Raw genomic sequence first — 26,719 nt, forward strand, 5'->3', positions numbered from 1 at the left:
TTGCTAGTTTCTATGTATATTTTGATTTGTTTCATTAGCCCAGAAAATTCCTTTGGGCAAAACTTTGTGCCTATTAATGTATGTTCTGAAAAATTATGTTTCTGGCTAAAGAGTTCTTTCCTCGAAATATTGAAGGAGGTTCACTGCATCTTCAAGTTTCTGCTCTTGGGATCCATTATATTTGTCTTTGAGAAGCTGGGAAACTGTAGATTTGGTTGTGTAAGAACATAGAGTCTCTCTCCAAGAACTATTCTGGCCTTTGATTGTTTCCTTTCATCATTTTCCAGAGCCTTCTCAGTCATGGTGTCCATGGGTTGGCTGCCAATATTTGGCCCAATTTGTTCCTAAAAATGTCAGCGTCTGGAATGCAGAGATCATTCTTCCCTAACTTCTGTGTAAGGATAAATAAATCACACTAAGCCCAAGACACTTTAGTTAGTAACCTTTTACTAATTTTGCAATGAGTAAAACAAGGAAGGCAATACAGTTTTAAAATCTTGCTGTTTTAGAAAACCAACTTCTTTTGGAGAAAATATTAAGTGTGGATGTAGGAGAATACATATTATCCTAATATAGACTATCTAAAAATAAAGATGTGGCCTTTTTATTTTCAATTTTGAAAAATATCACTACCTCTTGTGTCTCTTAAATTTAGTCTAAATTAGATACTCATGTGACATTTTTCCAATGAAATTCCAAGAGCCCAGTGGTTTTTTTGTTGTTTGTTTGTTTGTTCGTTTTGGCCATGTGGCGTGGCACGCGGGATCTTAGTTCCCCAACCAGGGATCAAACTGCTGCCCCCTGCAGTGGGAGCATGGAGTCTTAACCACTGGACGGCCAGGGAAGTCCAAGCCCAGTGTTATTTTATTCAAAATATATTACTTGCAGCTGAGTTGAAGGTCTTTTAAAAGCCCATATTAAAGGTCTTTTTAAATCTACGTAATACATAGATGCTTCAGTAAAAGAGGAAAAATAGGGATGGAATAAAATATGTCCTTCAAAATTCCAAGGTTTCTGCTAAATATTCAGAGTGCAATGGATAGGAAATGGGATAGTCCAATTTTTAAAAGTCTTGCTTACACTCTAAAAGTTTATTTTCCCTTTCAGTTTTTTTCATCCTCCAGTCAAAGGGCAGTTGCTCTTCTATATGGCCTGTGAAATTATCAAGTGGTCAAGACGTACTACAGAAGAAGTGGAGGGATGATTTGTCCCCTTTGTGATACTTCCTGACTAGCAAACAGAAAGCAGATAGGTTGGGAATACTACTGGAATATCCAGGATAGCTTGGATTCTACTGTATGTTACAATTAAGCAATATGTAGATGTAATTAGTTAAATGAACATAGCAATTTCTCCTTTTCATAGTTATAATGTATAATGCTTAACTATTTCCTTGACAATAAACTAAGACTTAAGGAAAGGTTGATCAGGTTAATGAGAAGAGAAAGTTCAAGTATTATCTAGGAGTGCAGTAACTCTTTAGGACTCTGGGTGCCGCTGTTCACCAGTCTGGGAGATAAAGGCAGCGCACGCGCGCGCACACACACAAACACACCGAGGGGGAAAAAAACTTCTTAGAACCTCCATCACTGCCAGATTGAAAACAGGCTCCTGAGGCTGCCCAGATCCTACTTCAGGACCCCTTTCTGCTCTGAATTCTCCTGAAAATTCGGTTAATTTAGACTCAGAAGAGCGGAGAAACAATACTGTTGGTGCCAGACTGGGAGAAAACTACGAAGCAAGAGAGCAATGACGATTCGAGTGAAGGTGCTCGGCTGCCGCAGGCTGGTCTTGCTGTTCCTTTTTCTGGGGCTGTTGTTGGAAGCCCAGGCTGGGAAGATCCGCTACTCGGTGCCAGAAGAGACAGACAAAGGTTTCTTTGTGGGCAACATTGCCAAAGACCTGGGACTACAACCCCAGGAGCTGGCGGAGCGGGGAGTCCGCATCATCTCCAGAGGTAGGACTCAGCTTTTTGCTCTGAACCCGCGAAGCGGCAGCTTGGTCACCGCAGGCAGGATAGATCGGGAGGAGCTCTGCGCTCAGAGCCTGCAGTGTCTGGTGAGTTTTAACGTCTTGGTAGAGGATAAAATGAAGCTTTTCCCTGTTGAAGTGGAAATAATTGATATTAATGACAACACTCCCCAATTCCAGTTAGAGGAAGTAGAATTTAAAATGAATGAAATAACCACTCCAGGTACCAGGATCCCTCTACCTTCTGGGCAAGACCTTGATGTGGGTATGAATTCGCTCCAGATGTACCAGCTCAGCTCCAACCCTCATTTCTCCCTGGATGTGCAACAGGGATCTGATGGGTCCCAACAGCCAGAGATGGTGCTGCAGAGTCCCCTAGATAGGGAAGAAGACGCTGTCCACCGCCTCCTCCTCACCGCTTTTGATGGGGGCAACCCAGTCCGTTCAGGAACCCTCCGAATTCGAGTTCAGGTGGTGGATGCAAATGACAATGCTCCAGCGTTTACTCAAGCACGGTACCACACGAGTGTCCCTGAGAACGTGCCGCTGGGCCCTCGGCTGCTCACGGTAAAAGCCACGGACCCAGATGAGGGAGCCAATGGGGAAGTAACATATTCGTTTCATAATATAGACCACGAAGTGGCACAAATATTTCACTTGGATTCTTACACAGGAGAAATATCAAATAAAGAACCTCTGGATTTCGAAGAATACACAATTTATCCAATGGAAATTCAAGCTCAGGATGGTTCAAGCCTCATGGCCAGAGCTAAGGTGCTGGTCAAAGTTCTGGACATAAATGATAATGCCCCAGAGGTGACCATCACCTCTGTCACCACTGCAGTCCCAGAAAACTTTCCTCCTGGGGCCATAATTGCTCTTATCAGTGTGCACGACCAGGACTCCGGAGACAATGGTCACACTACGTGTTCCATTTCTGGAAATCTACCCTTTAAATTAGAAAACTTAGATGATAATTATTACCGTTTAGTGACAGAAAGAACAATGGACAGAGAACTTACCTCCCAGTACAACATCACAGTAACAGCAGCAGATCAGGGAACTCCGACTCTATCTACTGAAACACACATTTCACTGCAAGTGACAGATATCAATGACAACTCCCCTGTCTTCCTGCAGGACTCCTACTCCACCTACATTCCAGAAAACAACCCCAGAGGTGTCTCCATTTTCTCTGTGACTGCCCACGATGCTGACAGCAATGAGAATGCACGAGTCACTTATTCCCTGGTGGAGGACACCATCCAGGGGGTACCTCTATCCTCCTTTGTCTCCATCAACTCAGACACTGGAGTCCTGTATGCGTTGCGATCCTTCGACTATGAGCAGTTCCGGGACCTGCGACTAAGAGTGATGGCTCGTGACAGCGGGGACCCGCCGCTCAGCAGCAACATGTCACTGGGCATATTCGTGCTGGACCAGAATGACAACACACCTGAGATTCTGTACCCCGCCCTCCCCACTGACGGTTCCATCGGTGTGGAGCTGGCACCCCGCTCTGCAGAGCCTAGCTACCTGGTGACCAAGGTGGTGGCTGTGGACAGAGACTTGGGCCAGAACGCCTGGCTGTCCTACCGCCTGCTCAAGGCCAGCGAGCCAGCGCTTTTCTCGGTGGGGCTGCACACGGGCGAGGTGCGCACAGCGCGGGCTGTGATGGATAGAGACGCGCTCAAGCAGAGCCTGGTGGTGGCGGTCGAGGACCACGGCCAGCCCCCTCTCTCTGCCACAGTTACTCTCACAGTGGCGATGGCTGACAGCATCCCAGATGTGCTGGCCGACTTGGGCAGCATGGAACCCTCCACCAACCTGGACAACTCCAGCCTCACGCTGTACCTGGTGGTGGCGGTGGCCGCGGTCTCCTGCATCTTCCTCGCCTTTGTCATTGTGCTTCTGGCGCTCAGACTGTGGCGCTGGCATAGGACGCGTGTGCTCCAGGCTTCAGGAGGAGGATTAGCGGGCTTGCCCGTCTCTCACTTTGTGGGCGTGGACGGGGCGCGGGCTTTCCTGCAGACCTATTCCCACGAGGTCTCGCTCACCGCGGACTCGCGGCGGAGTCACGTGATCTTCCCGCAGCCCAACTACGCGGACACGCTCGTCAGCCAGGAGAGGCGTGAGAAAAAGGATTTTCTATCAGCACCCCAGTCTTTACTTGAAGATAGAAAGCAAACATTTTCTCAGGTAAACTTTGTGTAGTAAATTTATCTAGGTAAAAATAATTTCTGAGTTTACTTACTTGCTTTCGTTCTTTACTACTAACAGTTCTCTATTTCCCATATATCATTGTAGCTTTCTATTTACAAATCCTGGGAAATCATTAAATGTTTATATCCGAGTATATTTATCATTGTTCTTTCATTGAAAAGGAGATTGTAATTAATCATAATGTAGGTGGTTGGGATAAAGAGTTGTGGAAAGAGCACTTCATTAGAAACAAGGAGATTTGGCTTCTAAAGTTTTCTTGCTTGCTTCTGGCCAAATAATTTTATTTTTCTGGCTTTACCATTCTCTTATCTAGCAAGGATTGGGTTTGACTAGAAAAGGTCCACCAATATTAATGTGACTAATACTGTTTTCAAATATCCTTAAGTTATAAACATCTCCTAATTTATCCTTAAATTTAATGTCGATGTCATCTGTCGGGGTGCTGTTTTATTTGGGGACATTTGAAAAGGTAAAGATTGTCTAAAGTAGTATTTTTAAGTTGTGTTAATATAAAATTATGGAAATCTAGGTAAGCTGCAAATTTAAACTCTCTTAGCCCTTTGTTTAGTCATTTATTTTGACATGTTTTATGCATGCTCAAGAATACATCAACTGTTTTAAGTAACTTATGAAATTAAGTAATAAAATGAATGACAGAAAATTTTCTGTGCAACTTGAGAAATAGTTTGAAGCCTCCTGATTCGTATATTATGCCTGTAATGTAAACAACTAACAAAAATCAAGTATATATTCCATTTTAATGTGTGTAAGCTCTTCACAAGAAATGCATCATAGGGGAGTAAACCTATGCTTTGATATACTTACTCTGCTCCAATAAATTAAAGATACACGTATAAAATAAAAAAGAAGAAAGCAGAAGCATAGTCAGGCACAAATAAAAGATAAATGGCTAAACGGACCGAAGATGGGACAGAAAGTGGTGAGCCAGGCTAAAACTAAAGTGGGAATTCTAGTCTTTGACTTAGATGAGATTGTTCAAGCAGTGTAATAGGGACAAAAGGGCTTCGGGCTAAACAAGGGACCTGAGCCAGGCTTACTGCTTGAATCCAAAATAAGCAGTTAGGCCCCTTGGCTAGTTAAAAAGGGGGAAAGTCACATAAAAACATTACCTACCAGTTCCCATGGTCATAACTTGTTGCAAGCTAAAGACCAAGGGAGTGAAGTGGACACAGATGCTGGCTTCAGAAAATGAACACTAAATCTCTCAGACCTGAGCTGTGATATTCAGAATACCACTGCTGCATACCATTAAAGTGCCATTAAAATACCTAGTTATGGCCTGGGACCTGGAGAATTCTGGAACTTACTTTTGCTAATGAGAATTTTCTGCCAACAAATTATTATTTTTTAGGTAATCTTTATTTTCTCTGATGGCTTTTAAAAAATTCTCTCATTCTTGCTGTATGTCTAAGTGTGGATTTTTATTTTTATTTTCTGTTTGGTACCAAGAGTATACTCTCAATGCCATAAGTTGTTACAATTTAAAATTTTCTCAACTTTTTTAATTTAAAACTTTGCTTCTCTGTATATATAAATGACCTTTTAACCTATTGAAACACCAAGATCGCCAAGTTGGTTGATTTTTTAAATCCATCTATTCTGCTGACAAGATACATGCTTAAAATAAAATTATACTGAAATACTGAAGATAAAGATGTCGATAGATACGCACACACACCCTACACACAAGAAAGCAGTCATGTCAATATTAATATAACACCAAAGTAGTGTTTAAGGCAACAACATTAGTGGTGATTTTTTTAATGAACTGATCATACTTATAAAAAGAACAGACCAACCAAAAGGATATAAAAATCATGAGCTCCTATCACCAAACAATATAGCTTTGAAAATAGTACAGATTATTTTCAAATCTGAAATTTGAAAGAGATTTTAACACAGTTCCATAAGAAATAATACATCACACAGGCAGAAACTTACTAAGCACACAGCATATTTGAATAACAGAATCTATAAGCTTGATCTGACAGATTTGTTGGGTATTTGTATACACAACAAATATAGAATAGCCAATTTTTACATGAACATATGGAAAATCGACAACAATTTACTACATAGTCATCACAAAAAAGGTAGAGCAAATTTCAAAGTACAAATAATATACATGCCTTATGTAGTTAAATCACAAAGTGGCTGGTGAGGAAAATAAGGAGGGATTAGTAAAAGGGTACAAACCTTCACCTGTAAGAGGAATAAGGCCTTAGGACCTAATGTATAGCGTGAGACTACAGTTGACAACACTGTATTGTATAATAGAAATTTGCTAAGAGTAGAACCTAATGCTCTCACACACACACAAAAAGGTAAATATGTGAGGCGATGGATGTGTTAATTAGCTCAGTAGAGGAATCCTTTCACAATGTATACATATATCAAATCATCATGTTGTACACTTTAAATATCTTACAATTTTATTTGTCAATTATACCTCAATAAAGCTGGAAAAATCACAAAGCAAACATTTTAAAATAGTAAAAGGAAACAGAAAAGTTTGGACATTTAAATCTACATCCCTGAATTACTCTTGGATTTAAAAAATCACAATGAAATAAAAACTACAAAAATTAAAATATTACTTATTAAAAATTGTGGAATGCAGAGAAAAGAATATTTAGGGGTAAATCTATAGACAACTGTAAGAATTTCAAAAAGCAAATGATTTAAAACAAGTGAATTTAGCTTGCCACTCAAGAAACAAAGCAAGAAAGATATAATATTAGCATAAATTTAAATAAAATAATAGGAAAAGTAACAAAGGGTATAAATTATTGAAATGCAAACAAGGAAGAATTATGATGATGAAGCAATAGAAGGCGACACCAGTGGGGAGAAAATGAAACTTCTGTCAAGTCCAGTACTGGGACTAATATCGGCTTGTCAGATGGCATGATTAAAATTCGTTTTAGAGATCTTAAAAGAAAACCCCAAATTCTGATTATAGACAAAGACCTGGAAAAGAGAAAGGGAAGGAAAAGCAAGTAAGACTAGGAAAAAATAAAACAGCTTAATACGAAGCAAGAAGCATGAGTGGGAAATAATATACAGAGTAAAATCAGATGTTGTCAAAGACAAACAGAAATCTTTAGAGAACTACAATAAGGGATGTCGAGCAGTTATTTAATGAGACTCAAAAGTATCAAAACAATGTTGAAGAAAAAGTTTTAAAAAACAAACCAGAGGCTCTACTAGAAAACATGGTGAGTTAATATTAATTGTTTCCAATAAATATTTCATCAGTGTTCTCAGAGGAATGGGTTAAAAATGAAAAAAGTTCAATGGGGAAGAAGCCAAAAGGCATAAAGACTGAAATGAGAACAGAAGTGTGCAATCTCGCTCAAGAATGTTGATTCAAAATTGTATCTACTATATATGTAATATTTATAGCTTATGACTAAAAGGGGTTTATTACTTAGGGATGCAAGAATATTTCAATATAAGAAAATCTAATAATATAAAACTTCATATTAGGAGATTGAAGATAAAAAGCCATATGTTCATTTCAATAGAGGCATAATAAAGGTCTTGAGAACATTCAACACATGATTAAAATCTTTTAGCAAACTGGAAATTTAAGGAAACATCCTTAACCTGATAAAGAGTATCTATCAAAAACTTATAGAACTACCCAAAGCAATCTACAGATTCAGTGCAATCCCTATCAAAATCCCAATGCCTTTTTTTGTATAAATAGAAAAAAATCCATCCTAAAATTCATATGGAGTGTCAGGGCACCTCAAGTAGCCCTAACAATCTTGAAAAGAACAAAGAACAAACCACCTTCAGTTTCCTTAATGTTCATGCTGCCTCTCACCTCCAAGAATTTGTACTAAGGTTCTAGAACACTACTCCAGCCTCTTTCTTGATCCAGTCATCCGCTTTAGGATCCAGCTTCAATCTTGTCCTGGAAAAGTCTTTCCTGACCCCCAAATCTAGGCTGGATACCCTTCCTATATATTCTCCCATTGCCCAGGGTTTCCAACCATCATAGCAGTTACCATACTCTATTAAAATACTCTGTTTACTTTACTATGTCCTCCCTTATCCTGTAAGCTTCCTGAGAACAGGGACTGTGTTCATCAGGTGCACCATTTCTATCTCCAGCATCAATCAGGCAAAGTGTCAGGCCTTAACTGGGTAGTCACCCAATTAAATGTCCAAAAATTCAATAATTTAAATACAGGTTTTGGGGGAAAAATACAGGTTTTGAAGTTCAATACTAAGCCATTAAGCACAGAAATTTAAAATATATAACATTAGAATATAATGTAGCTAATGTTTTTAGATTAATCTTATTGTCTCTGAATATAAAATAAGTGGTTGAAGATGTTTGGCATAAGGGTAGAGGCTGCCTTGATTAATGCCTCCAGCGTTCAATGATACTTTCCTTGCAACTACTATCAAGGTCACATTCATTCACACCATTCTTATTCATTCTGAAAAAAAGACTCCTGACTTGAGAGAGCTACTTCTAAGGTATCTTAGAACTGTAAGATTCTTCAAAACAACTTGAAAGTCACAGGGGCAACAAATAATAACTTGGGTTTACCTGAAAGAGTGCAGAAATTACTTAGGCCTCTGGGCGTCGCTGTTGACCACCTAAGAAGTAAGCCTGTGAGACATCCACTCCAACATTACGGCTCGCATAACACAAAGGGCTGGGCGTTTGGCCCGCAAGCTTCGGGACGGCAAAAAAATTAAGTCCAGCAGCCCACTACTCTCCACAGTTACCTGGGTCCCGTGAATGCTGGTCATCTCAGACCCTGAGGAATAAAGATTGGAATCCCGCCCTGGATGCTGGAAGTTGCCTGGGAGAAAAGACTGCAGCTCAAGAAATGGCGGCTCTGCTAAAGTTGCCAAACCGCGGAAGGCTTGCCCTGCTGTGCCTTCTTTTGGCGACCCTGTGGGAGGCTGGAGCTGGGCAGATGCGCTATTCTGTGCCAGAAGAGATCGAAAAGGGCTCATTCGTGGGTAACATCGCTAAGGACTTGGGGCTGGAGCCCCGGGAGCTGGCGGAGCGCGGAGTCCGCATCGTCTCCAGAGGTAGGACGCAGCTCTTTGCTCTGAACGCGCGAAGCGGCAGCTTGGTCACCGCGGGCAGGATAGACCGGGAGGAGCTCTGCGCTCAGAGCGCACGGTGTCTGCTGAGTTTCAACATACTCCGGGAAGATAAATTGAGTATTTATTCAGTAGAGGTGGAAATAACAGATATTAACGATAATGCCCCTCGCTTTGTAGTAGAGGAACTGGAGCTAAAAATCAGTGAAATGACTATGCCAGGATTCCGGATCCCTCTGAAGAGCTCGCATGATGCAGACGTCGGGGAGAACACCCTCCAAAGGTACGAACTGAATTCAAATGACCACTTCTCCCTGGACGTGCGAAACGGAAAAGATGGGAATAAGTATCCGGAGCTGGTGCTGGAACGCGCCCTTGACCGTGAGGAAGAGGCCGTTCACCATCTCGTTCTTGTGGCTTTGGACGGGGGCGACCCTGTCAGATCTGGCACCTCCCGCATCCGCGTGATGGTCCTGGATGCGAACGACAACGCGCCTGTTTTTACACAGCCCGAATACCTTGTAAATGTTCCAGAGAATACTCCCGTAGGCACCCGGATACTCACAGTGACCGCCACTGATGCAGATGAGGGATACAACGCGCAAGTGGCCTATTTTCTGGAGAAAAATCCTGAAGAAACCTCAGAGGTATTTGAGCTCAAGTCATCATCTGGAGAACTAACGATCACAAAAAGCCTAGATTATGAGGATGCCAAATTCCATGAAATTGATATTGAAGCTCAGGATGGTCCAGGCCTTCTGACCAGAACGAAGGTCATTGTCACTGTTCTCGACGTAAATGACAATCCCCCAGAATTTTACATGACATCTGCTACCAGCTCGGTTCCTGAAGACTCTCCTCCAGGAACCATAATTGCACTTTTCAATGTACATGACAGAGACTCTGGACAGAATGCATTTGTCACATGTTCACTCCTGGAGAACCTTCCTTTCAAATTAGAAAGGTCAGTGGACAATTACCACCGACTGGTTACAACCAGAGTCCTTGACAGGGAACAGTTTTCCTTATACAACATCACTGTGATCGCTAAAGATGGAGGGAACCCATCTCTGTCCACAGATGCTCACATTTTGCTGCAGGTGGCAGACATCAATGACAACCCTCCTACCTTTCCCCACACATCCTACTCTGCCTACATTCCAGAAAACAACCCCAGAGGTGCCTCCATCTTTTCCATGATGGCCCATGACCCCGACAGTGATGACAATGCCCATGTAACCTATAACTTGGCTGAGGACATCATTCAGGGGGCACCTCTGTCCTCCTACATCTCCATCAACTCTGACACTGGCATCCTCTATGCACTGCATTCCTTTGACTATGAGCAGTTTCATGAACTGCAGTTGTGGGTGACAGCACAGGATGGCGGGAACCCACCACTCAGAAGCAACGTGTCTCTGAGCATATTCGTGCTGGACCAGAATGACAACGTGCCGGAAATTCTGTACCCCGCCCTCCCTACCGACAGTTCCACGGGTGTAGAGCTGGCACCCCGCTCTGCAGAGCCCGGATACCTGGTGACCAAGGTGGTGGCTGTGGACAGAGACTCGGGCCAGAACGCCTGGCTGTCCTACCGCCTGCTCAGGGCCAGCGAGCCGGGACTCTTCGCAGTGGGGTTGCACACGGGTGAGGTGCGCACAGCGCGGGCCCTGCTGGACAGAGACGCGCTCAAGCAGAGCCTGGTGGTGGCGGTCCAGGACCACGGCCAGCCCCCTCTTTCGGCCACGGTCACGCTCACCGTGGCAGTGGCGGACAGCATCCCCGAGGCCCTGGCCGACTTGGGCAGCATCAGGACCTCTGCCAGCCCCGACGACTCAGGTCTCACACTCTACCTGGTGGTGGCGGTGGCCGCGGTGTCCTGCGTCTTCCTCGCCTTTGTCATTGTGCTGCTGGCGCTCAGACTGTGGCGCTGGCATAAGTCGCGTCTGCTCCAGGCTTCAGGAGGCAGGTTAGCGGGTGTGCCCGCCTCTCACTTTGTGGGCGTGGACGGGGTGCGGGCTTTCCTGCAGACCTATTCCCACGAGGCCTGGCTCACCGCTGACTCGCGGGGGAGTCACGTGATCTTCCCGCAGCCCAACTACGCGGACACGCTCATCAGCCAGGAGAGCTGTGAGAAAAAGGATTTTCTTTCAGAACCTCAACTTATACCTGAAAACAAAGAAGAAACTTTTTCTCAGGTAAACTCTCTTCGCAATATACCTGTGAGCTACTTTGCTAAAAGAAATAAATTTACCTAATTACTTAGCTGTCTCCACAGTTTACCATACCTTTTCTATTTCCCATATTTCTTTGCGGATATATTCAATTTTTAGGAAATTAGTCCTGGTGAATTATTTCTTAGTAGTTCTAAGTGTTCACACAGTGTAAACAGGAAAAGGAGCTAGAATCATTGTGTCATGAGTATAAATCAGGAATTAGTAAGTGAAGGTGATATTTAGGTTATCAAAAGAGCGCTGCCTTAGGAACTGGCATGTCTGGTTTCTCATACTTCTTTCTCATCCCTGAGGAAACCATCTCATCCACCTGGATCAACAATTCTTTCTTAGAAATATAAATGTTGACTTTTATGTTTCCCCAGATGCCTCCCTCCTTTAAAATTTAAGGCTTTTATATTTATGTATATTTGTTTATGAATAATGAAATACTTTAGTTAGTTGTTTTCTTCTCACTCAGTCTTAATATTTTTCCTTCAGTTTGGCAGTGAGATTCTTCATTTTTCTTGATTTGCATGATCTTCCCTATTAAAAGGCGCAAATTTAGAAATATATATGCTTCACCGTGTTTCAGGAGGGTATGTCATGGAATCTCTGTTTAGTTAAAAATCTCATTAGCAAAAAAAAAAAAAATCTCATTAGCCTCTAAAGTAGCTCTTTGTTCCTTTAAGAAGTGATTGAGTTATCATTTGCTCTATAATACATGGTTTGTATAATAGTGAAGATGTTTCTGTTCCGTGTTACTTTTTTTAAAAAATTAATTTATTTATTTATTTATTTATTTTTGGCTACGTTGGGTCTTTGTTGCTGCACATGGGCTTTCTCTAGTTGCGGTGAGCAGGGGCTACTCTTCATTGTGGTGCGTGGGCTTCTCATTGTGGTGGCTTCTCTTGTTGCAGAGCATGGGCTCTAGGTGTGTGGGCTTCAGTAGCTGTGGCTCGTGGGCTTCAGTACTTGTGGCTCGCGGGCTCTAGAGCACAGGCTCAGTAGTTGTGGTGCAAGGGCTTAGTTGCTCCGTGGCATGTGGAATCTTTCCAGACCAGGGCTCGAACCGTGTCCCCTGCATGGGCAGACGTATGGCAGGGATATTCCCCCCCCCCCCATTACTTTTATTTTTTCTCATATGTGCAAACCACATTGCCTTTTTATCTTTAAAAATAATATATATCCTCAAGGGATTCAGAGACCATATCAAATTATTGCCCCTAAAGATTCTCCTTTTACATTTCTCTTCTCAAAGTTTCCTACTCACAGCAGCTGTTAAAAATGTTTTCAATTCCTCAACCAACATAAGTCCCCCTTACAACCAAGTTTTCCTTCCCCATTCCTCTTCCCATGTTGGCTTTTAGTATGTTAGTTATATATTTAATAACAGAGAACAAAAAATATACTAATATTATATATAAATGGGATCATCTTTTATTTGGAAATAATCATGTACTAAGTCATGCATCTAATGGTATTGTCATTCTTTAAGGTGCTGTGATTCTTTATTGTTTAAAGGCATTGGAGGGAGAATTGATCTGAAACAATGCATTCCATTGTCTTACTACTGTTACATAATATTCTTTGAGATAAAGTTGGAACTCACTGTGGAATAATATGTCATAACATTTTGCAGGTAAATAAAGTATGAACTGAGGAAAATTGAATACAAATTTCCTTTTAGTGCTTATAGTAACTCTTCCTGAACATAAATGCCTTATACATAGGTATATAATGCATCATGATTGAAGTGACAAATGAATTCCTATTTCTGTGCTTGGAGAGGAAAACAAATACAGGAAAAGAGTTTCTGGCATATAAAACAAAACTTTATCTTTACTAGTTTCAGCTTTTCAGTCCTTAAAAACATCTTCATACTCTAGATTTAGGCAAAGTGGACTACTTTCAGTACCCTGAAGTTCTGTGGTTTCTCTCTCACATCTAGGCATTCCCATGCTCTCCTCTCTCACATCCAGGCCTTATCCCTGATCCACTCCTCTCATGTTTCTTGGGGAAGCCTTTGCTAACCTCCAAGGCCAGGTTGGAGGCCCTCCCATTGCCCTTGGCTTCTCCCATTATGGTAGTTATCTCAATGCACTGTAATTCCTTGTTTGCTTTTATATCCTTATAACTCTGTGAAGGAAGTGGCTGTGTTCATATCGTTCACCTTAAATCCCCAGATTTTGTCGTACACTCAGTTATATGTGTGTTTAATGAATGGGTTAAATGGAAAATATTGAAACCAAGATGTCAGGCTATCAAGGACAAATTTCAAGAGGCATGCCCTATACATCTATCTGGCTGATATTTCTGTGAGGTTCTTAAACTTTGTCTGAACATTTCAAAACAGTAACTTCAGCATGTTTGAAGCAATATTAGTGATCTTAAGATTAGCTCATGGCTTCCCAAGGAAGATAACTTGAAGTCACATCCTTTAACATATAGCGATTCAGTTATGTGAAATAAAAACTGATCCCATTACCTCTGATAAAAAGAATTTCAGGTGCTGAGAAACAGAAAGTCTGGCTTGGGTTTGTCTAAGAGGGTGCAGTAAACGGTTATGCCTCTGAGCGTCGCTGTTCACCACTCAAGGAGGAAAACGCCACTGAAGAGCTAATCCATTTCCTTGTTTCCAAAGAGCAAAGAACCAGCAAATCACACTTACAAGATCCGAGGCTGCTCCAAAGCTCACCCTTTCAGTCAGCCAGCTCTGTAACCTATAAATTAGGCCCACGAAAGGGTTATTTCCTTGAGAAAATAAGACTGAAGTCCGTCGTGAGACATTGGTACCCAATTCAGAGAAAATAATTCACCGAAAAGGAAATGACCAATTACCTGAGATTCAGAAATGGCGGAGGACTGGTCCTGCTGTACGCGCTTCTGGGGACGCTGTGCAAGACCGGATGCGGGCAGATCCGCTATTCGGTGCCAGAGGAGCTGGAGAAAGGCTCCTTCGTGGGCAACATCGCCAAGGATCTCGGGCTGGAGCCCCAGGAGCTGGCGGAGCGGGGAGTCCGCATCGTCTCCAGAGGTAGGACGCAGCTCTTTGCTCTGAACCCGCGAAGCGGCAGTTTGGTCACCGCGGGCAGGATAGACCGGGAGGAGCTCTGCGCTCAGAGCGCGCGGTGTCTGGTGAGTTTTAACATCCTGGTTGAAGAAAAATTGACAATTTTTGAAGTAGAAATAGAAATTAAAGACATTAATGACAATGCTCCTGATTTTCTAACAGAGGAATTGGAAATAAAAATTGGTGAACTAACGGTTCCTGGAACTCGATTTCCACTTAAGACTGCATTTGACCCAGATGCGGGCATGAACTCTCTGCTGAACTATCAGCTCAGCCCCAATGAGTACTTCTCCCTGGCTGTGAAGGGTGTCTCTGATGGGGCCAAGTACCCAGAGCTGGTGCTGCAGCGGGCTCTTGACCGTGAGGAAAAGAAAGCTCACCAGCTTGTCCTAATTGCTTCTGATGGTGGCGACCCTGTTCTTTCTAGCAACTTGTGCATCCAAGTGATAGTGCTGGATGCAAATGACAATCCACCAGTATTTACTCAGCCTGAGTATCGAGTAAGTGTTCAGGAGAACTTGCCGGTAGGCACCTGGCTGCTCACGGTGAATGCCACTGACCCTGATGAGGGATTTAATGCTCAAGTATCCTATGTACTAGATAAAATGCCTGGGAAAATCGCTCAGATTTTTTATCTCAACTCAGTGACTGGGGATTTATCAATATCACAAAGCCTAGATTATGAGGATGCTACTTTCTATGAAATTAAAATTGAAGCACAAGATGGACTAGGTCTCCTTTCAAGAGCTAAGATTCTGGTCACAGTTCTGGATGTGAATGACAATGCCCCGGAAATTACGATTACTTCTCTCACAGGATCAGTCCCAGAAGAGGCTACTGCTGGAAGGGAAATTGCCCTTATCAACGTGCATGATCGGGATTCTGGGCAAAATGGGCAAGTTACAGTTTTTGTTCTGGGAAATATGCCATTTAATTTAGAAAAATCAATAAACCGATATTACCGCTTAGTGACAGCCAGATGCCTGGACCGTGAACAGGTGTCCGAATATAACATCACTCTGAGAGCTACAGATGGGGGAAATCCGCCGCTGTCCACAGACACACACATCACCCTGCATGTGGCGGACATCAATGACAACCCACCTGCTTTCACTCATGCCTCCTATTCTGCCTACATTCCTGAAAACAACCCCAGGGGAGCCTCCATCTTCTCTGTGACCGCCCAGGACCCTGACAGCATCGAGAACGCCCACATCACCTATGCACTGACTGAGGATGCCTTCCAGGGGGCGCCTCTTTCCACCTACATCTCCATAAACTCGGACACTGGAGTCCTGTATGCCTTGTGCTCCTTCGACTATGAGCAGGTTAGAAACCTTGAACTATTGGTGACAGCCAGTGACAGTGGGAACCCTCCACTCAGCAGCAACGTGTCTCTAAGCATATTCGTGCTGGACCAGAATGACAACGCACCTGAAATCCTATACCCCACCCTCCCCACCGATGGTTCCACGGGTGTGGAGCTGGCACCTCGTTCTGCAGAGCCTGGCCATGTTGTGACCAAGGTGGTGGCAGTGGACAGAGACTCGGGCCAGAACGCCTGGCTGTCCTACCGCCTGCTCAAGGCCAGCGAGCCGGGACTCTTCGCGGTGGGGCTGCACACGGGTGAGGTGCGCACAGCGCGGGCCCTGCTGGATAGAGACGCGCTCAAGCAGAGCCTGGTGGTGGCGGTCCAGGACCACGGCCAGCCCCCTCTCTCTGCCACAGTCACTCTCACAGTGGCAGTGGCTGACAGCATCCCAGACGTCCTGGCCGAATTGGGAAGCCTTAAGCCCTCAGCAGACCCTGACGACTCAGGCCTCACACTGTACCTGGTGGTGGCGGTGGCCGCGGTGTCCTGCGTCTTCCTTGCCTTTGTGGTCGTGCTGCTGGCGCTCAGACTGCGGTACTGGCACAGATCGCATGTGCTGCAAGCTTCGGGAAGTGTACCAGTGGGCGTACCCGCCTCTCACTTTGAGGGCGTGGACGGGGTGCGGGCTTTCCTGCAGACCTATTCCCACGAGGTCTCGCTCACCGCGGACTCGCGGAGGAGTCACGTGATCTTCCCGCAGCCCAACTACGCGGACACGCTCGTCAGCCAGGAGAGCTGTGAGAAAAGCGAGCCTCTCCTGATATCTCAAGATTTACTTGAAATGAAAGGAGATCCCAAGCAACTTCAGGTGAGCTTATTTCTTTCTTTGAACATTATAAAGAACAGTTATGCCAGTGTGGTTATTATAAAGCTTTAACACACATTTATTTAAAAATAAAGCAATGTGGTCGTCATTGATTCTTTTGTTTAAATATATGTTCCTCTCTTCTTCTGGGATTGTGATGGGGCTGCACTTCCTGATCTGGTATGGCTGAGTGGGCCTAGTAAATAGTTCTGACCAATACATTGTAAATGGAAGTATGTGAATCTCTTCCCAAACGAAGTTCTAGTTGCCATTGTAAGAATTACCAGATTTCTAACTTACTCTTTGAAATTGTGACTGTGCCATCTATCTGGGTCCTTGAATAACTACAGTGACAGAAGAGCCCTGTGGCTGACTCAACATTGATCTGTATACCTGCAATAAGTAGACTTTTTTCATTTTAAATCACTGTGATGAAGTTTGTCACTCCAACCTACCTAATCTATCCTGATAAACGGGCATATATATATATATATATATATGATATACATATAAACACATATATATATATAGTATTTTAGGCTATAATAATATGATGCTTAACTCCTTCCAAGACAGACCAAACTCACTTCATCCTGATGACATAAAAATGATAGGGTAAAAAACACAGACGTTGGTCAAATCCTTTTACCTGGCATGTAGTCCCTACTTTGTATACTTAAAGTGTGTGTGTGTGTGTGTGTGTGTGTGTGTATCCATATGGATTTCGGCCTTTTCTCTGAAGGTGGGAAACTCAATTGCCTAAACTGTTATGAGCCTTGGAGTGGCAGTTCTTGTCCTTTGGGAAGGATTTTAAAATGTAAGGAGATATGTCTTAACCTGTATGAGAGGTTTCCAGACCATCCACTTCAACAATGGAATAGGAGTCCTACAACTTTCTTGGGCTAGAAATTGTTGGCCCATTTTGAAATTTATGAAATTATTTTCACCCGTAAAATCGCACCGGAGAGTCATCCAAAATTAGGCCAAAATAGATTTCATTAGGTCTCAAACAAAGGAATACAGCTCTCCTTCAGTGTGTTAGGAAGAGGTACAGTCAAAAGTGTGAGACAAAAGGGCCTGAACAATATAACTGAAAGCAGAAAAGTGTATATTCTCACTCAAACCTGCAAATGCATCACAGAAAAAAGGCACATTACCTTTGGAATATTTTTTATGAAAAATCTTTACAATATTAATATACATTTCCTTGTAATGAGAAAAAAAATGAAATGGCTAGGGTCAGGGGAACTTTATATGTTCAAAGAGAATTTTCTAAGGATTTCATATAAAACATAGCCTAGGTGGCTCAGTCGTTAAGAATCCGCCTGCCAATGCAGGGGACACGGGTTCGAGCCCTGGTCCGGGAAGATCCCACATGCCTCGGAGCAACTAAGCCTGGCGCCTGCACTCTAGAGCCCGTGCTCTGCAATGAGAAGCCCACGCACCGCGGCCAAGAGTAGCCCACACTCTCCGCAACTAGAGAAAGCCCGCGCACAGCAACGAAGACCCAATGCATCCAAAAATAAATAAATAAATTAAATAAATTAAAAATAAAAAACATAGCCTACATATACCCTGGGAAAATGCACAGAGTACAAAGGCATCTACTTGTATGGATTATAAGAAGTCGCAGACATCCCATTTTAACTAAAAAGGATTTTTAAAGGATAGGCAAGACTTCATTACATAAAAAGGGAGGAGGGTTTATAATAAAAGGAACAGAAAGTATAAAGGCATGAAGTAGGGAAAACAAGGGAAAGGATATCTTCAGAAAACAGATAATAATCTGTCTTGACTGGAATGTAAGAGGAGTATGGATTAGCACTGCAAAATAACAGAATAAATTGTTGAGTTTGTATTTAATTTGGTAGTGCATTTGAAATAAAGGTGTTTGTTTTAGTTACCCAAGACTGGTTCAAGAATTACAGGTAAGTTTCAAAATGGAGTGTCTAAGAACTCTCAATTCCTCTCCAAGATTTACCAGTGATCAAATCAAACACATTACACGTATTAATGGTATAAATTTACTGGAGCTGAGAACTGGCATTAAGGAGTATTTGTGTATACAGTCATATAGTAAAGAAGCAGTGATTTCAAAGAAATAAATAAGCTTACACAAGGTTCAGTTTTATAAAAACATGTGCGTGCTCAAATACTAGATTGGTCTCTTTAACAAAATATCAGGCTCCTCTGTACTTAATGGGAAGATTATCTATGTTTTAAAATGATGAGCAATTTATTAAAATAAGTCTAGGGCTTTGACTCACTCCTTTTTTTGCAAAGATTAGACCTTTTTATCCACTGGCAGTAACCTAATTGGTTACATCCATACTAGTCATGCCAGTGTTTATAAATACAGTGGAATCACTGAAGATATTTTTGCCCCCAAAACTGAAAAAAAAAAAGCTGTATGCCTTATGAAAAACATTTAATGAAGAAAGAAGAATAAAATGATGGCAACACTTCAAAGATTATGAAAAGCTAGAAAATATCAGATTTAAAGGGAAAATTTGAATAGTTTGTTCTTTCCAACAAATAAAAAGACAAGATATATAGGTTCAAGAGCTTACAGTTTGAGGAATAAATAGTTGGGCAATATACAGATTTCTCAGACAACTTCCAGGTGCCACCGTTGACCAAAGGGAACATAAGCGTTCTCAGTTCTGCAGGAGTGATGGGCAGAGTGTTTTCCTGCTTTGTCCTGTGCACATCAGAACGCAGAGGCACCTCCTGTGCAACCTCAAGCGCCTAACAAATAAGTCCTACCCTCAAATCACAAAAGTCCAGGGAACTGTCACTGATTTTTTTAAACATCCCAGAGACATCTTGAAGAGCAGCTTCCCAAAGAGTTCAAGAAATGCTTAGCAGCTCCAGAAAAGCTGAAACAATGAGAAGTCAGGTACTACTTCTCTTCCTGCTGTCTTTGTTGTGGAGGGCACTCTCCCAGGAGATCCAGTACTCGATTTCAGAGGAGCTGGCCAAGGGCTCGAGGGTGGGGAACCTGGCCAAGGATCTGAGGCTCAGTGCCCAGGAGTTGCCAGCTCGAAAACTGCAGATTAGTGCAGAGGAGTTTTTCAGTATGAGTGCAGAGAATGGGGATTTGCTAGTGAGCGGTAGGATAGATCGAGAGAAGATTTGCGTGAGGAAATCTGAGTGTGCACTAGAATTTGAAACGGTCGCTGAAAACCCAATGACTATTTTCCATGTGAGTGTTGCAATTCAAGATATTAACGACAATGCACCAAGTTTCATTGCAAAAGGCATTGACTTGGAAATCTGTGAGTCAGCCTTACCAGGGGTAAAATTCCTTCTGGATTCTGCACAAGATGCAGATGTAGAAAGTAACTCACTGAAGATATATTCCATCAGCCACAATGAGCACTTCTCTCTGTCAACAAAGGAAAGTCCCAATGGAAGTAAATACCCAGAATTACTGCTGGAAAAATCTCTGGACAGAGAACAGCAGAGCTCCCACCACTTAATCCTGACTGCCATGGGTGGTGGGGACCCTCCTCTAAGCAGCACTACCCAGATCTGGACACAGGTCACCGATGCCAACGATAATTAATGCTCCGGTGTTCAGCCGGGACACTTACAGGGTTAGCCTCCAAGAAAATGTGCCCCGGGGAACCTCCGTGCTGCGGGTGATGGCTACTGACCAGGACGAGGGCATTAATGCAGAAATCACCTATGCCTTCCTCAGTGTCCCAACAAGTACCAGCCTCTTCTTCATTCTCTATCCAAATTCTGGTGACATCACAACCAATGGTACATTGGACTTTGAAGAGACAAGTAGGTATATGTTGAGTGTAGAAGCAAAGGATGGAGGGGTACACAAAGCTCACTGTAATGTTCAAATTGGAATTGTTGATGAGAATGACAATGCTCCAGAGGAGACATTCATGTCCTTCTCTAGCCAGATTCTCGGGGGCTCAGACCTTGGAACCGTAATAGCCCTCATTAAAGTGCGAGACCAGGATTCTGGGCAAAATGGTTTGGTGACATGCTATATTCAGGAAGGAGTTCCCTTCAAATTAGAATCCACCTCCAAGAATTATTACAAGCTAGTGATTGATGGGGCCCTAGACCGAGAGCAGAGGGCAGAGTACAATGTCACCATCACAGCCACGGACAAGGGCAAGACTCCCCTCTCCTCCAGTACAAGCGCCACCCTACACATCCGCGATGTCACCGACAACGCTCCAGTTTTCCACCAGGCATCCTACGTGGCCCACGTGGCAGAAAACAACCCGCCGGGCGCCTCCATCGCCCACGTTAGCGCTTCAGATCCAGACTTGGGGCCCAACGGCCACGTCTCCTACTCCATCCTGGCCAGCGACCTGGAGCGTCGCACGCTGTCGTCCTACGTGTCCGTGAGCGCGCAGAGCGGCGTGGTGTTCGCGCAGCGCGCCTTCGACCACGAGCAGCTGCGCGCCTTCGAGCTGACGCTGCAGGCCCGCGACCACGGCTCGCCCGCGCTCAGCGCCAACGTGAGCCTGCGCGTGCTGGTGGGCGACCGCAACGACAACGCGCCCAGGGTGCTGTACCCGGCGCTGGGGCCCGACGGCTCGGCGCTCTTCGACACGGTGCCGCGCGCCGCGCAGCCCGGCTACCTAGTCACCAAGGTGGTGGCGGTGGACGCCGACTCTGGACACAACGCCTGGCTGTCCTACCACGTGCTGCAGGCCAGCGAGCCCGGCCTCTTCAGCGTGGGGCTGCGCACGGGCGAGGTGCGCACGGCGCGGGTCCTGGGCGACAGGGACGCGGCCCGCCAGCGCCTGCTGGTTGCTGTGCGCGATGGGGGACAGCCGCCCCTCTCGGCCACCGCCACGCTGCTCCTGGTTTTCGCGGACAGCCTGCAGGAGGCGCTGCCGGACCTCAGTGACCACTCTGAGCCCACTGACCCCCAGGCTGAGCTGCAGTTTTACCTGGTGGTGGCCTTGGCCTTGATCTCGGTGCTCTTCCTCCTGGCAGTGATTCTGGCGGTCGCACTGCACCTTCGACGCTCCTCCAGCCCCGCTGCCTGGAGCTGCTTTCAGCCTGGTCTGAGTTCCAAGTCTGGACCCGTGGTTCCCCCCAACTACAGTGAGGGAACATTGCCCTATTCCTACAATCTGTGTGTTGCCTCGCATTCAACAAAGACCAAATTTAATTTTCACAACATCACCCCGGAAACAGCTACCCCTCCGGATCTCCTAGGTGAAGATCCTTTTATGGGTATATGTGCCAGTAATGAAGACCCCCAAATCGCTTATGATTCCTCTTTTTCCCATCACGTGAGTTTTTGCAGACTTACTTACATTTCATTATTGTATTTTATTCTCGATAGTGCATAATTATTTTTGGCCCTTGTTCATTGTTCTAGTGGTGGTAGTGAGAGAGGAGGTATATTGGATGGGTGGAGATTGGTCCCTTGATTGCTCAGTAGTCTTGGCAGTTTACTAATTACTACTCAATTTGTACTCCTGGCATTTCTATATGGTCAACAAATCCTGCTAAAGATAGCTTCTTCTTGGATGTCACCACCCTTAGTAATAACACTGCCCTTACTTAGTTGATGTGTAATACTCCTTTTTTTCAAGATTGTAAATGTATTGACAGTTCTTTCTGCCTAAGTTAATGTTCATCTTCGTCAAATACATTCTAGTTGTTTATCTTTTTTTCTGCGATGTGTATTTTAATATAGCCTTCCAATAATTCCCTTAGCACTTTTTTGCCTTATCACATGCAGCAAAGGCTGCCAGGTTTTACATTTGAATCACTAACTTTGGGTCTTTTTTCCCGCTTCAAAATCTGTCAATAATAATTTTCTTGACCATTCTTAAATAATTTATTTTTATACCCTTTCTACTTTGTCACTAGTATAGTAAGGAATGTAACAAACATTTTTTGTATGCAGAGCCTTTTCCATATTACTTTTTTTAGTATAGGTTTCTGAGAAGTGAGTCAAATTTTTTCAAAATATTTTATTTTACCTCCCAATCCCCAGCAATTTGTGAGTCTTTTGAGGATTGTGAAAAATACCTTTAATCTATTCTCCAAATTCTGAGAATTTTAAAACTCTGAATAGTTAATGGACTTCTGTGTCTGTCAAAAAAAATTTATGAGTAATTTCTAGAAACTAATTATTATGTGAGTAATAATCTAAAGAACTGAGTACTTGCTGCTTTATTTCAAGTTTTCTCAGATTAGTAAATTACTCTAAGTATTCATGAATAAGAAAACTATGAAACATGCAATGATTATATACAATTACTAAAATATTTCCTGTTACTGGTTATTTCTAAAATCAAAACTAAAGTAAACTTATATATAATAGTAAGATAATACCTTCTGGATGTGTCCTAATGTGGAAAAGATCACTGAAACATCATTTCCTCTTTACAGTGCTTCAGTTTAACTTTTCTGTCTTCTTACCTTTATTATTTCCTTTTAAGACCAGTTATTTACCCATTGTTTTAGGTTTTGCAGCTGCATTAATGACTCATTCGTTAAGCATTGAAAAACTATTTCAGTGTATACTCTAGGAAAGGTGCTGTTCTAGAGTGAGGACTCACTGTGAACATGATCATCACAGATATAACCTGTGGCCTAGAATCTTCTTATATAAAATTAATGAGCAAATGTCCTTCCCAAACCTATTATCATATTTGCCAAGCCCATCTGCACAGGGGTAAGACTAACTCTTTCAACAGTAGATATTTTCTTACAAGGGAATTGAAAATTTGCCCCAGATTCTAAAGGGTTAACCCATGTGAGAAAACTTGTTTCTGTATAGGTTGGGACTGGAGCCCAGACCTGTCTTTTCATCCATTTATTCTTTCAGTCTTCAAGTATAACCTTGTTCCTGGGAGGGATAAATATGTCCCTTATGCAATACACAGTAGTGAAATTGGGCTATGAGAATAAATAATGCAAAAACTTAAAAAGAGGTAGAAAAATTCTTACCAAAAAAAAAAAAATTGTCTCTGAAAAAATAAATTATTTTATAAGTCTTATTGTACAGGAATCTTTGGATCACTTCTGGATTTTCATTGCAAATTGAACAGCAGGTGTTTGACTTTTATCATTTTGGGGAAAATAGAATAGGGGAAAGAAATGTTGTACACAAGTGATACTTTATTTACCAAGAATAGACTGCAGTAACAGGTTAGGACTCTGAGTGTCGCTGTTCACCAATCGGGGGAAGAAAAGAACCAGGAAATTAATCCAAACCACAAGATTTCTGCAACACAAAGCACTAGCTCTGGGGCTTTAGAAAGCTTCGAACTGGACCCCCGAGAGCGCCAACATCCAACGGTGAAAGCACATTATCTTGGACCCTGAAGATCCTTGGGATCCTCAGGCCTTCACCAAGGGGACACCCAAGGGCAAGCTATTCCGCCGCGGGGCTGTAATGGCGGCTTCTCCTTATTGCCCAGACTGCAGCCGGTTGATCGGGATCTGCGTTCTCTTGGGGGCCCTGTGGGAAATCCGGGCCGAACATATCCTCTACTCGGTGCCTGAGGAGCTGGAGAACGGCTCCTTCGTGGGCAACATCGCCAAGGACCTGGGGCTGGAGCCCCGGCAGCTGGCGGAGCGCGGAGTCCGCATCGTCTCCAGAGGTAGGACGCAGCTTTTTGCTCTGAACCCGCTAAGCGGCAGCTTGGTCACTGCGGGCAGGATAGACCGGGAGGAGCTCTGTGACAGATCTCCAAAGTGTGTAGTAAACCTGGAGATTCTCCTAGAGGACAAAGTGAAGATTTTTGGAGTAGAAGTGGAAATAATCGATATTAATGATAACGCGCCCAACTTTGGGGCAGAGCAAAGGGAAATAAAAGTAGCTGAAAATGAAAATCCTGGGACAAGATTTCCTCTTCCTGAAGCTTTTGATCCGGATATAGGGATAAACTCTCTGCAGGGTTACCAGCTCAGCTCGAATGGTCACTTCTCCCTGGATGTGCAAAGCGGAGCTGATGGGATTAAGTACCCTGAGCTTGTGCTGGAGCGCGCCCTGGACCGCGAGGAAGAGGCGGTTCACCACCTCGTTCTCACCGCCTTCGACGGAGGCGACCGGGTTCACTCTGGCACTACCAGGATTCATGTAACACTTGTGGATGCCAACGACAATGCCCCAGTATTCACTCAGCCCGAGTACCATGTGAGTGTACGGGAGAACGTGCCAGTGGGCTCCAGGCTACTCACAGTAAAAGCCACTGATCCAGATGAAGGAGCCAATGGAGAAGTCACATATTCTTTCCGGAAAGTAAGAGATAAAATATCCCAGCTATTCCAGTTGAATTCTCTGACTGGGGACATAACAATATTGGGGGATCTAGATTATGAGGACTCTGGGTTCTATGATATAGATGTAGAAGCCCATGATGGGCCTGGTCTCCGAGCCAGAAGTAAGATACTGGTGACAATTCTGGATGTAAATGACAATGCTCCAGAAGTCACAGTTACATCTCTCACCAGCTCTATTCAAGAAACTTCTTCCCCAGGCACAGTAATTGCACTTTTCAATGTGCATGACAGTGATTCAGGAGAGAATGGCCTTGTCACGTGTTCTATTCCAGATAATCTGCCATTCACACTTGAAAAGACCTTTGGAAATTATCATCGGTTGTTGACACACAGGACTCTGGATAGGGAAGAAGTCTCAGAATATAACATCACTGTAACTGCCACTGACCACGGAACTCCACCATTGTCTACAGAAACACACATCTCACTGAACGTGGCAGACGTCAATGACAACCCACCTGCCTTCCCTCAAGCTTCCTACTTGGCCTACATTCCAGAAAACAATCCTAGGGGAGCTTCTATCTTCTCTGTGACCGCCCATGACCCTGACAGTAACGAGAACTCAAGGGTCACTTACTCTCTGGCTGGGGACACGTTGCAGGGGGCGCCTCTCTCCTCCTATGTCTCTATCAACTCTGCCACAGGTGTATTGTATGCTCTGCGCTCCTTTGACTATGAACAGGTTAGAGACCTGCAGCTCCTTGTGACAGCCAGCGACAGCGGGGACCCTCCACTCAGCAGCAACGTGTCTCTAAGCATATTCGTGCTGGACCAGAACGACAACACACCTGAGATTCTGTACCCTGCCCTCCCCACCGACGGTTCCACCGGTGTGGAGCTGGCACCCCGCTCTGCAGAGCCTGGATACCTGGTGACCAAGGTGGTGGCTGTGGACAGAGACTCGGGCCAGAACGCCTGGCTGTCCTACCGCCTGCTCAAGGCCAGCGATCCAGGACTCTTCGCGGTGGGGCTGCACACGGGCGAGGTGCGCACAGCGCGGGCCCTGCTGGACAGAGACGCGCTCAAGCAGAGCCTGGTGGTGGCGGTCCAGGACCACGGCCAGCCCCCTCTCTCGGCCACCGTCACGCTCACGGTGGCTGTGGCTGATAGCATCCCAGATGTGCTGGCGGACTTGGGCAGCCTCAAACCCTCCGCCGACCCTGACGACTCGAGCCTCACGCTCTACCTAGTGGTGGCGGTGGCCGCGGTCTCCTGCGTCTTCCTCGCATTTGTCATCGCGCTGCTGGCGCTCAGACTGCGGCGCTGGCACATGTCGCGTCTGCTCCAGGCTTCAGGCAGCAGGTTGGCCAGCGTGCCCGCCTCCCACTTTGTGGGCGTGGACGGGGTGCGGGCTTTCCTGCAGACCTATTCCCACGAGGTCTCGCTCACCGCGGACTCGCGGAGGAGTCACGTGATCTTCCCGCAGCCCAACTACGCGGACACGCTCATCAGTCAGGAGAGCTGTGAGAAAAGTGGGCCTCTCCTGATATCTCAAGATTTACTTGAAAGAAAAGGAGAACCCAGTCTTCAACAGGTGAGTCAGATCTTGCAGCACTGAAACGTAGGCAGAGAGCTGCATAAATGTCTCCAATTACATATAAAAGACACTTCTTTTTTAGTATTCTTTAAAGTGCTTTAAAGTGGAAGGGCAGATGATCCTTCAATAATGATCAATAACA

General features: G+C 44.3%; 3 protein-coding genes across 6 annotated transcripts in view; all 3 read left to right on the forward strand.

Annotated features, from left to right (window-relative positions):
- The first annotated feature begins 806 nt into the window (after positions 1-806).
- On the forward strand, positions 807-4,746 carry LOC137759614 (protocadherin gamma-A1-like). The gene has a single exon (XM_068536041.1). The coding sequence runs from the start codon at positions 1,750-1,752 to the stop codon at positions 4,183-4,185; it is 2,436 nt and encodes an 811-aa protein (XP_068392142.1). The 5' UTR covers positions 807-1,749; the 3' UTR covers positions 4,186-4,746.
- Positions 4,747-8,859: 4,113 nt separating this feature from the next.
- Positions 8,860-26,719, forward strand: part of LOC137759615 (protocadherin gamma-C4) — a 166,431-nt gene continuing 148,571 nt past the window's right edge. Inside the window, exon 1 of one of the 4 annotated variants that reach the window (XM_068536056.1) lies at positions 8,860-11,489. In XM_068536056.1, coding sequence (XP_068392157.1) covers positions 9,069-11,489 — 2,421 coding nt within the window. In that variant the 5' untranslated portion in view covers positions 8,860-9,068. Of the gene's footprint in view, positions 11,490-14,165; positions 16,758-23,941; positions 26,575-26,719 lie in introns of those variants that run through there. The other 3 variants (XM_068536053.1, XM_068536061.1, XM_068536047.1) reach the window with 3 other exon arrangements.
- On the forward strand, positions 19,612-22,128 carry LOC137755340 (protocadherin gamma-B1-like). Its single transcript, XM_068531470.1, is given in 3 exon segments — positions 19,612-20,316; positions 20,318-22,030; positions 22,120-22,128. Coding segments are annotated over 3 exon segments (2,427 nt in total).

The sequence above is a fragment of the Eschrichtius robustus genome, chromosome 2 (assembly GCF_028021215.1).
Source record: "Eschrichtius robustus isolate mEscRob2 chromosome 2, mEscRob2.pri, whole genome shotgun sequence".
NCBI classification, from domain to species: Eukaryota; Metazoa; Chordata; class Mammalia; order Artiodactyla; family Eschrichtiidae; genus Eschrichtius; species Eschrichtius robustus.